We start from the raw sequence: 13,021 nt of genomic DNA, 5'->3' as shown, positions 1-13,021 counted from the left end.
CCTTTGGTGGAGCGAAGACCTGGAACTCTTTCTTCAAGTTGGACTAATAGACACCTGTGTGGGTAGGAGAAGGTTTTATCAGGAAGGAATTTAGTAATTTAGTAGTTAGCTTAAACCAGCCATTACTGCTTTCCCCTCTAGAGGGTGGCTAGAACAGGAAGCCACTAGCAGTGGCAACAGCAGTGAGAGTGGCCTGTCTTTTAGGCAGTCGGTTGCCTTTTTCTTCAGCTCCTCAGAACAGGGCCAGGACCAGACTCAGGTGGTCACAGGGCCCATTCAGGCCGGTCTCACAAGGACATCTGTGTTCTCTGTCATGTGCCTAAGCATAAGAAGCCCTTTGTGGGGCTGAGATGCTGTCACTGGGGCGAGAGTGTCTGCTGGAATTCTCCCTCGAAGCCAAGGCCTGCTGTGTGGAGCTCAGCTGGGAGGCAAGGGTGGTGGCTGTGAGTTCTGCCACCTGTGCAATTGCGAGCTGTATATCTGTTCATAGAAACCGCAGCATGCAGGGGAAATACCCTTTGTCTTGAATCTCCACATTGATGTGGTGAGCTGTTTCCGCATGCATGGGCCCATGCATCATTCTTACTGTGTCCGTGATGGCAGAGTGAGCATTTGCATTTGGAGCCAGTCTGGCCTTGCAGGTGTGCTGAACAGCTCAGAGAACAAGGGAGGCTCTGCTGTATACAGCAGGTCTGTTCTGAGCCTTAGCCATTCATCGCTGCTTGGTTTGAATCACAGCCCCTGTGGATGTGTGGCCAAAGAGCAGCCTTTTCCCTGCTAGGACAGGAGTCCTTCTTGAGCACTCTTTTTTTTTTTTTTGGGGGGGGGGGGGGGGTTAAAACAGGACCCTCTCCTTTATTCACTACTGATTTCCCTTTGGTCATAAACAGAGGGTGTCAGTTGCTATATCTGCTCTAAAACCAAGGGACTTGTAAGCGAAGCCCCAGATTGTTTATCATCAGAGAGCAGAGGGCAAGAGTCTCCCAGCAAGACAGAACTGTTTCCTCTTCCTTGGTCCCCTCCAACCTAGATGGTGGCATCTTTGCTGTTTGAGCACAAAAAAAAAAAAAAAAAAAAAAAAAGCCAAGACTTGAGCATTCTGATTGACACTGGTGAGTTTGGGAACAAAAACAACCAAAATATATATGTATGTATGTTTTTTTTGGGGGGAGGGGATATTAAGAAATCTGATTGCTGAGTTGGAGGATATATTTCCTGACAATCCAGCTCTATTTCTAGAGAAATACTTTTAAAAATGTAATTGGAGTAATGAACTAGAATGAGGTATTTTGTTTGCTTTTTGGTGGTACTAGGGATAGAACTCGGGGCCTGGTTGCTTGCCAGATAGATACTCTACCACTTGAGCCATACCCTCAGCCCTAGGTTGAGATTTGTGTTTTTGTTTTTATTTTTTTATTTTTATTTTTTAAGAGAAGCATGGGGGCTGGGCATGGGGCTTAGAAGGTAGAATGTTTGCCTAGCATGCATGAAGCCCTGGATTTGATTCCTAAAAAAATACCACATAAACAGAAAAACTGGAAGTGGTGCTGTGGCTCAAGTGGTAAAGCACAAGCCTTGAGCACAGAGAGGCTTTGGGCCAGAGTCCAGACTCTGGAGCTCAAGCCTCAGGACCAGCTTTTTTTTTTTTTTTTTTAAAGGAGTATCTGTATGTGTTTTATAATCACAACATTTATTTGTTTGCTTTGTTTATTGTCATGGTGCTTGAACTCTGGGCCTGGCGCTTTCCTGAGCTGCTTTGGATCAAGGCTAGAGCTCTATCACTTGAGCCATAGCCTCACTTCCGACTTTTTTGTTGTTGTTGTTGGTGTTCATGGGGCTTGAACTCTGGGTCTAGGAGCTGTCCCTCAGCTCTTCAGTTTAAGGCTAGTGCTTTATCACTTGAGCCACAGCGCCACTTCTGGTTTTCTGGTGGTTAATTGGAGATAAGAGTCTCACAGACTTTCCTGCCTGGCTGCCTTTGAACTGTGATCCTCAGATCTTAGCCTCGGAGTAGCCAGGATTACAGGCATGAGCCACCAGCACCTGGACTGATTTATTTATTATTTTGACCTTCCCATGCCAGTGAGAGGAGACATGAGGCAGTTGCCTATGCTAGGCAAGCGTTCTACTTGGTTAGCTGTGGCTCTGTCACCGCTGTGATCCAGATTGCATTCAGGCCTCTTCTGTCTTGTTCACCATAGCCAGGGCCCTTTCTTTGTCAGGAGTCCTTTGGCTTTCAGACCTTTTACTTTATCCCAAGAAGGCAAATTCTAGGAAGCAAATTGAGCTTGGATATGCAAAAGCAGCATTTAGATGAGCATATTCTGGTAGTTTTGAAAGAAAAAAGCAAATTAACACACGGTTAGGATATTTGAAAACAACTACACCTGAATTGTGAACTACACCTGATTGTGAATTCTCCATCTGTCTATCGACCACCATCTGTGCATCTTGTCATCCACCTTTCTATAGTGAGGCAGTGAAGGAAGGGGAGAGTCTGCTCTAGCTGAGGATGGGGCTATCCTGGATGGCCAGCTCAGCAGGCTGAGCTGTGTATGCTGAAGCAGGAGGTGGTGGTGAGCTGAGCTGCAGGGGAGCCCAAAGGCTTGAAGCAGGGTTTCCATCTGAGGGAAGACCTAAAGATTTTAGAGAAGCTATGGCACACTAACTTGTACTCCCTACACTTGACAGCTAATTGCAGTCATCCAGAGTCCCTTCATCCACAAGCAGCCTTTGGTTCTATGAGCCCTGGCATGTAAAGACTCCCTCATTTTGGGTCTGTTACATCCAGCTAGGCATTTGTATCATCCTTAAGGGAAAAGCAAAATAAACTGTCCCGGAGCTGCCTATAAGTGTTCAAGTTAGCTAATACAGAAAAAACAAAATGTCTATTCTTGTGTCCACTGTGACAAAACCAAACTTCAGAGTCCCTACAGAAATGGATGGGCTTCATGTTCCCCAATCCTTATAGCACACTAAGTGCAACTCTCGTGTCTCAGACTGAGTCCTCGGCCTCTGGTGCTCTGCACCCAGCTAAAGCATATTTTTTTTTGGTGCAGCTCTTCCAAATCTCTGCCCTGGCACTCTTGAGTTGGTCCCTCACTTTGGAGCAGTGATCTCACTGCTCACTGCAGAGAAGACTGAAGTTCTGGTCCTCTTGAGGCCTAGCTGCCTGCTGGGGTTTGCATACCCAAGGGTTGGCCTATTTGCCTCATGTAGTTGTGAAGCCATGTTTGACTGGCACTAGAGTTTAACCCTGGAGCATCTCTAGCTCATTCCTGTCTGCCTGTACCACTGGGCTCTAGCTGGGCCCCATGGGCTTGAGATGAGAATGGGATGGTCTGACCAGAGAACTGATAAATATGAGAGAGACCACCTGTCTTTGCATGTAGTGACTTTGTCTTCTTCCTGCAGCCACCTCCCCACGGGTGTCCTCTGAGCTGGAGCAGGCCCGGCCACAGACGAGTGGAGAAGAGGAGCTGCAGCTGCAGCTGGCGCTTGCCATGAGCAGAGAAGTGGCTGAGCAGGTCAGTGTCCCTAAGGGGAGGATGTGCATTGCTGTGGGTTGTGCAGGGCTTGGGTCCTAGGGAGGACAGTGACATGCAGATGTGCCTGCGGAGTTCACTTCCAGTGGCCTCAAGTGTATTCTCTTCTCCACCTCCCCTAGTCTGAGCCCAGAAGGAAGCCCAAGCTAGGTTACATTAAGGAAAGATTTCTAGGAATGTCACTGCTAAGGGAAGAGTCTGTCAACAGGTGATTTCCAGAGGTGCTTCTGCAGCAAGCCATTTAACTAATCTTTTTGTGTAATGATTAACTATGATACATTCCTTGCAATTTACTATAAATATTTACAACAAAGGACTCGGGCCATCTGGGACTTGAACTCAGGACCTAGTGACTGTCCTTGAGATTTTGTCTTAAGGCTAGAGCCCTACCATGTTGAGCCACAGTCCACTTCCAGCTATTGGAGATGAGAGTCTCCACAGGCTTTCCTGCCCTGGCTGGCTTTGAGTGATCCTCAGATCTCAGCCTTCTGAGTAGCTAGGATTACAGGCATGAGCTACCGGTACCGGCCTGTTTTTCTTGAATAAGCATGCATTGCTTTAAAATGAGGGTGGAGGGGTCTTAGAGATCGTCATGTCTTGGGTTGTAGTCATCAAGTGGGTGGATAGAGCGGATACTGGGCAGCTTTCTATAATTTAGAAGTTAAACATTCGGAGAGAAAGGCAGGGAGGTTTGTCTGGCATTGTTGGTATGTCTGGAACTGAAATTTCCTCAAGCTCAGTGACAGTGACAGCATCTGCTATGGCCTCTGTCTGCACAGCAGAGGGCATGCAGCTCTGAAGCCTGTCCATTGAGGTACATGGCTCTGTGGTCACGCCCGGGAGGCAGGTGCTGGCGCAAGGGTTCACTGAGAAGCACCCGGCAGGCAGATGTCTGGAGCTCTTTTTAGTAGTTTAAGAAGTAGGCACAAGGAATGATTGTAATTAATCATTACATAAAAGTGAGGGCAGCCCTGTCTTTTGAGTGCCTTAAATAAATATGAGTCATTTCTGGTAGGAATCATAGAACCAACTATCCAGTTAGTTATTTTCTGGGAGCATCCGCAGTGGAAAGCAGAATGAGCTGAGATTTCCAGTCTCATTGCTTCCTGAGTTGTCAGATTTATGTTTTATAAGGAGACACACTGCTTCTATAAATAGAAAGGATTATAAAGCCATGTTTATTTTGTGGGGGGGGGAGGGGGAGGGGAACTGTTTTCGATGAAGCAGTCTCTTTCCCCAGTTCAGTGGTGCCTGAGTGGGTCTCCCTGCACGACCCCAGGGGTTGGAGTTACAGGCAGCACCACAAGGGAGGGTCTGTCTCAAAACACCCTGGGGATTGGAAAGTCACTGTTTCCGAGGGTTTGAAGTCCTCCTTTGAAATATGGCATGCTAGTGTGCATTTCCTGTTGCTGGCCAGCACGGCTTTGTGTCCTGCTGTGATGTTGTTACCATTACCCTCAGCCTCCAGCTCGCATTGTCCCTCCACAGGAAGAGCGCCTCAGGCGGGGTGATGACCTCAGATTGCAGATGGCCCTGGAAGAAAGCCGGAGAGACACAGTTAAAGTTCCCAAAAAGAAAGAGGTATGAGTTTGTTGGAAGGGAAGTGTTGAAGGCTGCCCTGTGGTTGTTGCCACCAGAGCTTCCCCAACCCCAAATAAGATCTCTCAGTAGGCTCACCCCTCAGCCATCGGCTGCACGCCTGTGGTGGTCAGGAGTGGAGCACATCTAAACCAACAGCAAACACTGGCGTGTCCCTGTGTCTTATCCCTTCATCTGTAAAGTGAGGGTTATGGGATGATGGCAGCCATTAATTAAGCTAAAAGGCAGTGCTGAGGGATCATTTCCTGTGTCAGCGCAAGCCTCTGGGGTGCTGGTCTCCATCGTGCACACCGTCCTACTCTGCCAAGCACCCCACTTTGACATAGAGAAGACAGAATACAGCTTTGGCCCTGACAAACTCAGGGACACCCTGTCAGGAGATGGGGGACCCCTGCTTCCCAGCAGAGTCCATGGCTCTGGTGGCCTCCCCTATTTAGATGTCCCAGGTCCACAGGGCACAGGCCCTTACACTCGGCATTGGGTAGTCGCTGGCAGCTGGAGAGCCAAGGGGTTGCAGGAGGCTGGTGTTCTGGAGCAAGCGCATCTCATAGGTCAGGTAAAGGCCAACATTATCCTAAAAGAGTTTGGCAGCTCTAAGGACTCTAGAGGCTGTGGGGTCTACGAGGTGTGGGACCGTTGGTAGAACTGTGAGGATGAGACTGGGGACAGGATAGCTCAACCCCAAATCCCTTTACGACCCCTCCTCAAAGACCTTTAAGAGGTTAGTTACTGCATGGTATTTGCTGTGCCTCTTAACAAACTGAAACTATCCCTTTTCTTTGTCTTAACAGCTTGGCTCCCACCCACAGCAGACCACCCTGCTGGATTTAATGGATGCTCTTCCTAGCTCAGGCCCTTCTGCCCAGAAAGCCGAGCCCTGGGGCCCAGGGGCATCTGCTAAACAGACCAACCCATGGGGTGGGTCAGCAGCTCCCACAAGCACTTCGGACCCTTGGCCATCATTTGGTAAAGACTCCCTTGGGGCCCTGTGCTTGCATGTTGGGTGGGTGTTGGGGCAGGGCAGGGCTTCGTGCTCTCTCAGCTCGGTGTTTGTTGGGGAGGCCTAGTTTCATCCGGTCCTCACCAATAACACCCAGCGGACACTCATCCACCTCCTTGGGGACTGAGGCACAACATTCTCTTTCTATTTTGAATGGTTTTCTGCTTTGGTAGAAGGCACGTCCGCTTCCTGTCTCCTCCCTATGCATCAGAAATGGCGTGTCCCTGCTATGGGGCACATTTCAGCTCTTTCAGGCTTGTACCCAGTGTAGAGTATCTAAGTCAATTTGCTATAATAAGCTGGAAATGATGTACTTACATACTGCTAATGAGAAGGGCATACATTTGCTGTAATTCTTGTTATTTAAAGCAAAGCAAGACTAAGTTAATTTGGTAAGAGTAAATGAATATTTCTTGGTTTTTACTTCATACCAAATGTAAGAGAAATTCTGGTTGGAGATTTGAATCATGACAGACTCGGTGTGCTCTGGGTGATGTTTCTGGCATATGAGTTTCTTAGTTGCTGGGCATGGGGCAAGGCTTTGTCAGGGCTTCTTGGCCTGGTATCTTGGTGGCCCTTCTTGGTATCTGATTCCTGCTGGCTGTGGCTGACCTCAGGGCTTTCTGTCTAGGACTTGTTGCATTTTGTTTGTATCTCCTGGAGTCCCTGTTTCTCCAACCTTCTTTGTATTCAGTTCAGTTCCCTCCATGTTTCTGAAAATGTACCAAGTGCCAGGCTCTGGCCTGCCATGTGAGGACCTTGGGATAAACAGGTAATAGTTCCAGCCCTTCAGCCTTGGCTTGGTCAGGTGCAGATAGGGAAGGAGACCTAGCAGTGTCATGTAGTCAAAGCTTTTGTGAGGGGCTGGAAGGTGTGAGGGCATGGGTAGCAGCAGAAATTGGTGGGAGGGGAGAGAAAAGGGGTGTGTAGAGTCTACTCAGAGCCTGACGTTAGCCTTCCAAGTGCTCAGACTTGGTCCAGAAGGCTCTGTGAAGCCCTAGATGCACTTCGATGCCCTGCAGAGTCCCTCGCCTTATGTGGCAGGCAGAATTGTCCAGAGTTCTCACTCATTAAAGACCAATTCCAAGGTTGTTTCCATGTTGGCCCCCCTATATGTACCACGGCCTGAGGGAGGTTATGCTGATTGTGGTTGTGCTGAGTACACATGAAGACCGTTTGAAGCAGGTCATTTGGAGACAGGCAGTGGCTGTGACTTCAGTTTCAAGTCTGAAACATGATTCCTCTGTCAAGCTGTAGCCATGTGATCTGGGGGACATAGCTCAAGTGGCAGAGCACCTGCCTAGCAAATGCAAGGCCCTGAGTTCAAACCCCAGTAGCACATCTCCCTCAGTGGCCACAGCCATGCATGACATTTTCTCTGGAAAATCTGCTCTCAGGCCCTGGCAGAGCCAGGTACCGGGGCCACATGTGGCAAGACAGCTGTGAGTTTAAGGGCGGCAGTGTGGTCTGGGTGGTGGGAGGGAGCCTTAGCTTCCACACATTACCTCTACCATGTATAGGGGGAATCTTTTACCTGTCAGACAGAAATAGCAAGTTCTTCCCAGCCCTACCATTGGCTGGTGGACTGGGCTGGACCCTTGAGGCGCAGCTGGGGAGTCTCCCTGGGGGGTGGGGCTGCACCACATGTGGCAATGCTGCCATTTCCTCAGTAGCCCTTCCACAGAGTAGCCCTGCAGCCCTGGTTCCTGCCTTCAGTGGGGAGAGGTGCTGGGATCCTCCATGCTCTCGGGCAGTCCCTCTGCAGGGCTGACCACCGCAGGAGTGAGCAGCTGCCAGCAGGGTATGGTACGGTACGGGGTTTACTGCTCAGCCTCTGGTGAAACCCAGCAATGCAGTTTCAGGGCCACTCCCCAGACAAGTTCATAAATTAAAATGATTAGAGCCTCTTCCCATGCACTGTGAGCTGTGCCACCACTCCCTCCCCCCCTCCCGGAAGGAAGAAACATTTCTTTGAAAGCCACCATTTGTCGTGGCCCTGCCATTACCACTGGGGGCTGCTGGGCCAAGTGGCCTTGGGAGGAAGTGCTCAAGGCTGAGAGGAGGGAGACGGAGCCTGCCAGGTCAGCAGGGCACTTCCTGCGCTGCCCCCCCCCCCCCCCACACACACACATACACACAAAGCAGCCACCTGGTCTGAGGAGGCTGCACAGCCCCACGATTCAGAAGGCCTTGGCCGCCTTGCCCCTCCTGGCCCATCCTCCACCCTGGCTAGGATGGAGTGGGTTTTCTGCCCAGCAGTAGCAGGTGTGCTCCTGGCTTCTTGATGACCCCTTCCTGGCTGTGGACTGCCTGCTGTGCCCATCCATATTCATGGGTCTGCTCTGGGCTAGTGGACACATGCTCCCTGTGAATGGTCCCACAGAGTTGGAGGCCGGAAGCTGCTTGTCTTTCCAACCTTTATCCCATCCTCCTTTCCTCTCGCTCACTTGGTTTTCAACAAGCATTTATTTATCGGGTGTGTGTCGTGGCTGAGGGCACAGTGGGGCCTTGTAGCATCTCCACTGCTGAGGGAGCCAGTGTGCCAGCAGGAATCCCTGAGCGCAGCTGGGCCCTGGCCTGAGCCCTCTGCTTTCCCACCGTGGGAATAGGGGCCATGTTGGAAGAAAGCCATGCCAGCCACAGGACTGCCTACCTGTGTTCATGGAGCCATGCTCATCTGGAACAATCTAAATTTGGCCCAGTAGCTTGCAGAGTAGAAACCTGACAGAGCTTGCCCAGGCTAGGTAGTCTGTTCTTGGTGGTGTGGGTGATTTGGGGCGGCCAGGCTGTGCACTGAAAGCCATATTTCATCACATATCCAAAGTGCTGGGACCAGCCTTGACCCACAGGCTCTGCCTGCTGCTGACCGACCCGAGGACAGAGCGCTGCCCTCCCTGTGGTCGATGCTGCTGTTGTATTCACCATGGAAAGAGTGCTTCCAGAAAGGTCCAAACACTTTTATTTTTGCAGCATAGCAGTTTGAACTCAGCACTTTACACTACTAGGGAAGTGCTGTGCCACATCCCAGCTTTGAAACACCAACTCCCCTCCCCCCCACCCCCCGGGTTCTGGGGCTTAAACTCTGAGCCCTGGGTGCTGTCCCTGAGCTTCTTTGGGTCAAGGCTAGAGCTCTATCACTTGAGCCACAGCATCACTTCCACCATTTTTTTTGGGGGGGGGGAGGTCGTTTGCAGGGCTTGAACTCTGGGCCTGGCGCTGTCCCTTAGCTCTTCAGCTCTACCACTTGAGACACAGTGCTTCTTCTGGTTTTCTGGTGGTTTATGGGAGATAACAGTCTCACGGACTTTCTTGCCTGGGCTGGCTTTGAACCATGGTCCTCGGATTTCAGCCTCCTGAATAGCTAGGATTACAGGCATGAGCCATCAATAAGCTTATGTTTTTAAGAGTTAAAGTGTTCAGCTGGCAATGGTGGCTCACACCTATAATCCTAGCTGCTCAAGAGGCTTGAGGTCTAAGGATCTTGGTTTGAAGTCAGCTTAGGCTGGGAAGTCCTTGAGACTCTTATCTCTAGTCACCTAAAAGTTAGAAATGTAGCTGTGGCTCAAAGTGGTAGAGTACTAGCCTTGAGCAGAAAAGCTCAGGGACAGCACCCAGTCCCTGAATTCAAGTCCCATGACTGACCAAAACAAAACACACAAAAAAAAAACACCCAAAAAAACAGCATCATAAGCTTCTGAGTTTGAGGGTAAACTATTTAGAATATCCTTGTCCAAGAATGTGTCCAGCTGGAACACACAACCTGTGCTAAGCAGCTGAGGCAAGGAAGGCAAAGCCCCAGGTACCTAGGCCTGGTGTGTGTAGCCAAAGAATGTCCCAGACTTGATGGTGAGGCAGCCTGAGGCTCTCAGTTGCCCAAGCTTGCCATTGTGTCGCCTTTGCCTGGGAAACACCTGTTAATTGGAGGTATGGCACAGCCAGCCAAGGGCATGCGGGCTTTGTACACACCGTACCCTTCCTGTGGGCTGCTGGTGAGCAGGAGCAGCCAGGGAACGTGTATTCACGCCCCTGACTCCTACAGAGCACTGGGTCCCCAGCTTTCCTGACCTCTCTGGTACATCATATCCTGCTTCTGCTTGTTTCTTTTTTGTTTGTTGGGTTTTTAGTTGTGGGGCTTGAACTCTGGGCCTGGGTGCTGTCCCTCAGCTCTTCAGCTTAAGGCTTCCCATTTTCTGAGTGATTTATTGGAGGTAAGAGTCTCATGGGCTTTCCTGCCCGGGCTGGCTTTGAACTGCGAGCCTCAAATCTCAGCCTTCAGAGTAGCTAGGATTACAGGCGTGAGCCACCTAGCTTAAGTTTGTTTGTTTTTGTTTAGAGTGATGTACAGTGGGGCTACCTTTACCTATGTCAGGTGATAAATACAGTCAGGTGATAAGTACTTTGCTCGCTTCTTGATGATCCATTTTACCATGCTACTTGCCCTTGGTCAGGTCAGAGCAAGACCCTGGTGAGGTGTCCTCTGCTGACAGCAGAGCAAGGGCTGAGTTTAGTTTCTTGAAGGATGGTGGGACATCCAGGGTGAGGGGTCAGAAAAGCTTCTAGAGGGAGATGGATTTTTCTGGAATACCTAATGGAGTGGCTGGGGCAGCAGCAGAAAATGTAAGTCCAGATAGGAGTCTCCAGGCATGAAAACTGTCCACAGAGTGCTGGGGATGTAGCTTAGGATTAGCACCTGCCTGGTCGGATCTAGCTCACAGCTCACAGGTACATACCACAACATGCCTAGGCAGGAGCCAGGCATGCCCTTCTCTCCTGGGGCATCTGCCAATGGTGCTTGGTCTACCAAACAGAGGGGCAGTTGGGACAGTGGCTCGGGTGGCTTCATAGGCCTAGTGGAGGCCCTTTGGCATTTCAGAGCCTCTGAGGCAGGAAGCCAGCGAGTCCATCTTCATGGAAACCAAGCAATCGCCTTCCACCCAGGAGGGTGGCTAAGGGCTGTGAAGAAGCCACATGGAGGGACAGGGCTCAGGCTGAATGTGCTCTGAGCTCAGGGCAGTACTCCCTGGTCCTCTCTAAGATTGGCAAGTTCCTGCCACCTCCTCTGGCCTTTTTCTGAGCTTTGGCCTTAGCCAGGTGGTTGCAGGCTCACTAGATGTCCCTCATGTCCAGGAACAGGCTTAGGATTTCAGTCTAGGGGAGACCTGTGGTTAATGCGTAGCTTTGGTACGGTGTGAGTGTAAAGATGGTGAAGAGAGGATCCAGAGTTGGCGAATCCACACAGGAACGAGAGGTAGAAGATGAGGGCTGAGTGGCCCAGCAGCAGGCAGGCAGGGTGTTTGGGGAGCTGATGGGCCAAGCTTGCATCTCTTCGGAGAGTTGGTGTTTGGGAAGGTAATAGCTAATGGTGTTCAAGAATTCTGGACAGGTGCCAAGTACTGCTCAGGTCCTGGAAGCCTGGTGGGTTCCCACCCGCTCTCAGCCTCAGGAAGCTAGAGAACACCAGGGAAAGAGCACAGCCAAGTATTGTACCATGCAGGTGTCCATAGGAAGGAGCACAGTGAGGCTGACAGCAGATGCACAGCAGTGCAGAGTGCAGTGAAAAGCATCTGTAGTGTGCCCAAGGAAAATCACTGTCCCCCTAGACGGCTGTTCCTAGTAAAAGCATCTCTCTTACAAGGAGGAACAGAAAAAAGGTATTTTATGTACTGAAGCAACCACAAAACAGTCATCAAAAGTCCAGAACTGTGTATTCAGTGACGATGTTTCTCAGCACAAAGGTGAAGTGCTGGCACCTTTGCGCTAGGACAGGAATTGAGACGTTGTCAGTGCACCTGCCACACAGGACACCAGGAAGTGCTGAGAGTCGAGGAAGCGGAGCACGGGCCTCAGGACAGAACAGAGAGGACAAGCTGATGAATGTGTTGTTCCCTGCAGGCGGAAAAGACACTTAAAATCTATGGCAGACTACTTAAAACAATTCTGTGCTTGACACACAAAAGCCAACCTCAGCAAAACAAATGTCGAAAGTTTAGGGTCACACAGGATGCATTTTCCTTCTCTCTCTCTCTCTCTCTCTCTCTCTCTCTCTCTCTCTCTCTCTCCCTCTCCCTCCCTCTCTCTCCCTCTCTCTCTCACCAGTCTTGAGGCTTGAACTCCAGGCCTGGGCACTGTCTCTGAGCTGCTGTTGCTCAAGGCTAGTACTCTACCACTTGAGCCAGGTTTTTCTGTTTATGTGGTACTAAAGTATGGAACCCAGTTGGGCGCCGGTGGCTCACGCCTGTAATCCTAGCTACTCAGGAGGCTGAGATCTGAGGATCACGGTTCAAAGCCAGCCCAGGCAGGAAAGTCCATGAGATTCTTATGTCCAATAAACCACTAGAAAACCGGAGGTGGCGCTGTGGCTTAAGTGGTTGAGCGCTCACCTTGAGCTGAAGAACTGAGGGACAGCGCCCAAGCCCAGTTTAAGCCCCATGACCGACAAAAAAAAAAAAGGAACCCAGGGTTTCATATGTGCTAGGCAAGCACTCTACCACTAAGCCACATTTCCACCATTCCTACTCATTTCTGAGATTAATGGAACCATGGCACCAAGCCAGACAGGGAGCCCACTGGGAGACTAGCCACCACGTGGGCCAGTGGGTGAATATATCTATGTATAGTGATGCAAAAAGAATAGGAAAACATAAAAGAAGATAAAGCATCTCATGAAGAACTTTATTGTTAAGAGACAAGTCATCAGAAAGCCTAGTGATGTGCAACATTAGCAGATTAGAAGAGATTACCTTGATATGAACAGAAAGCTTAACATTCACCAGCCATTCCTTGCAAACTAGTAATGACTGGGAATTCCTATAACCCAGCAAAGACAACCCCCACCACCCTCCTACAGGGGTTTCAATTCAGGGCTTTGCACTTAATA

At 50.1% G+C, this 13,021-nt stretch overlaps 1 protein-coding gene across 5 annotated transcripts in view; it reads left to right on the top strand.

Annotated features, from left to right (window-relative positions):
• Epn2 (epsin 2) overlaps positions 1-13,021 on the top strand; it is an 82,861-nt gene that overhangs the window by 61,494 nt on the left and 8,346 nt on the right. For 3 of the 5 annotated variants that reach the window (XM_042673583.1, XM_042673572.1, XM_042673576.1), the window contains 3 exons: positions 3,415-3,527; positions 5,007-5,126; positions 5,936-6,110. In XM_042673583.1, the coding sequence (XP_042529517.1) occupies positions 3,415-3,527; positions 5,007-5,126; positions 5,936-6,110 (408 nt within the window). The remainder of the gene's footprint in view (positions 1-3,414; positions 3,528-5,006; positions 5,127-5,935; positions 6,111-13,021) is intronic. The other 2 variants (XM_042673586.1, XM_042673587.1) reach the window with 1 other exon arrangement.

Source organism: Dipodomys spectabilis, unplaced genomic scaffold, assembly GCF_019054845.1.
Source record: "Dipodomys spectabilis isolate Male_0828 unplaced genomic scaffold, ASM1905484v1 ptg000018l, whole genome shotgun sequence".
NCBI classification, from domain to species: Eukaryota; Metazoa; Chordata; class Mammalia; order Rodentia; family Heteromyidae; genus Dipodomys; species Dipodomys spectabilis.
The sequence above is the reverse complement of the archived record's forward strand: the minus strand, read 5'-3'. Positions and strand labels throughout refer to the sequence as shown.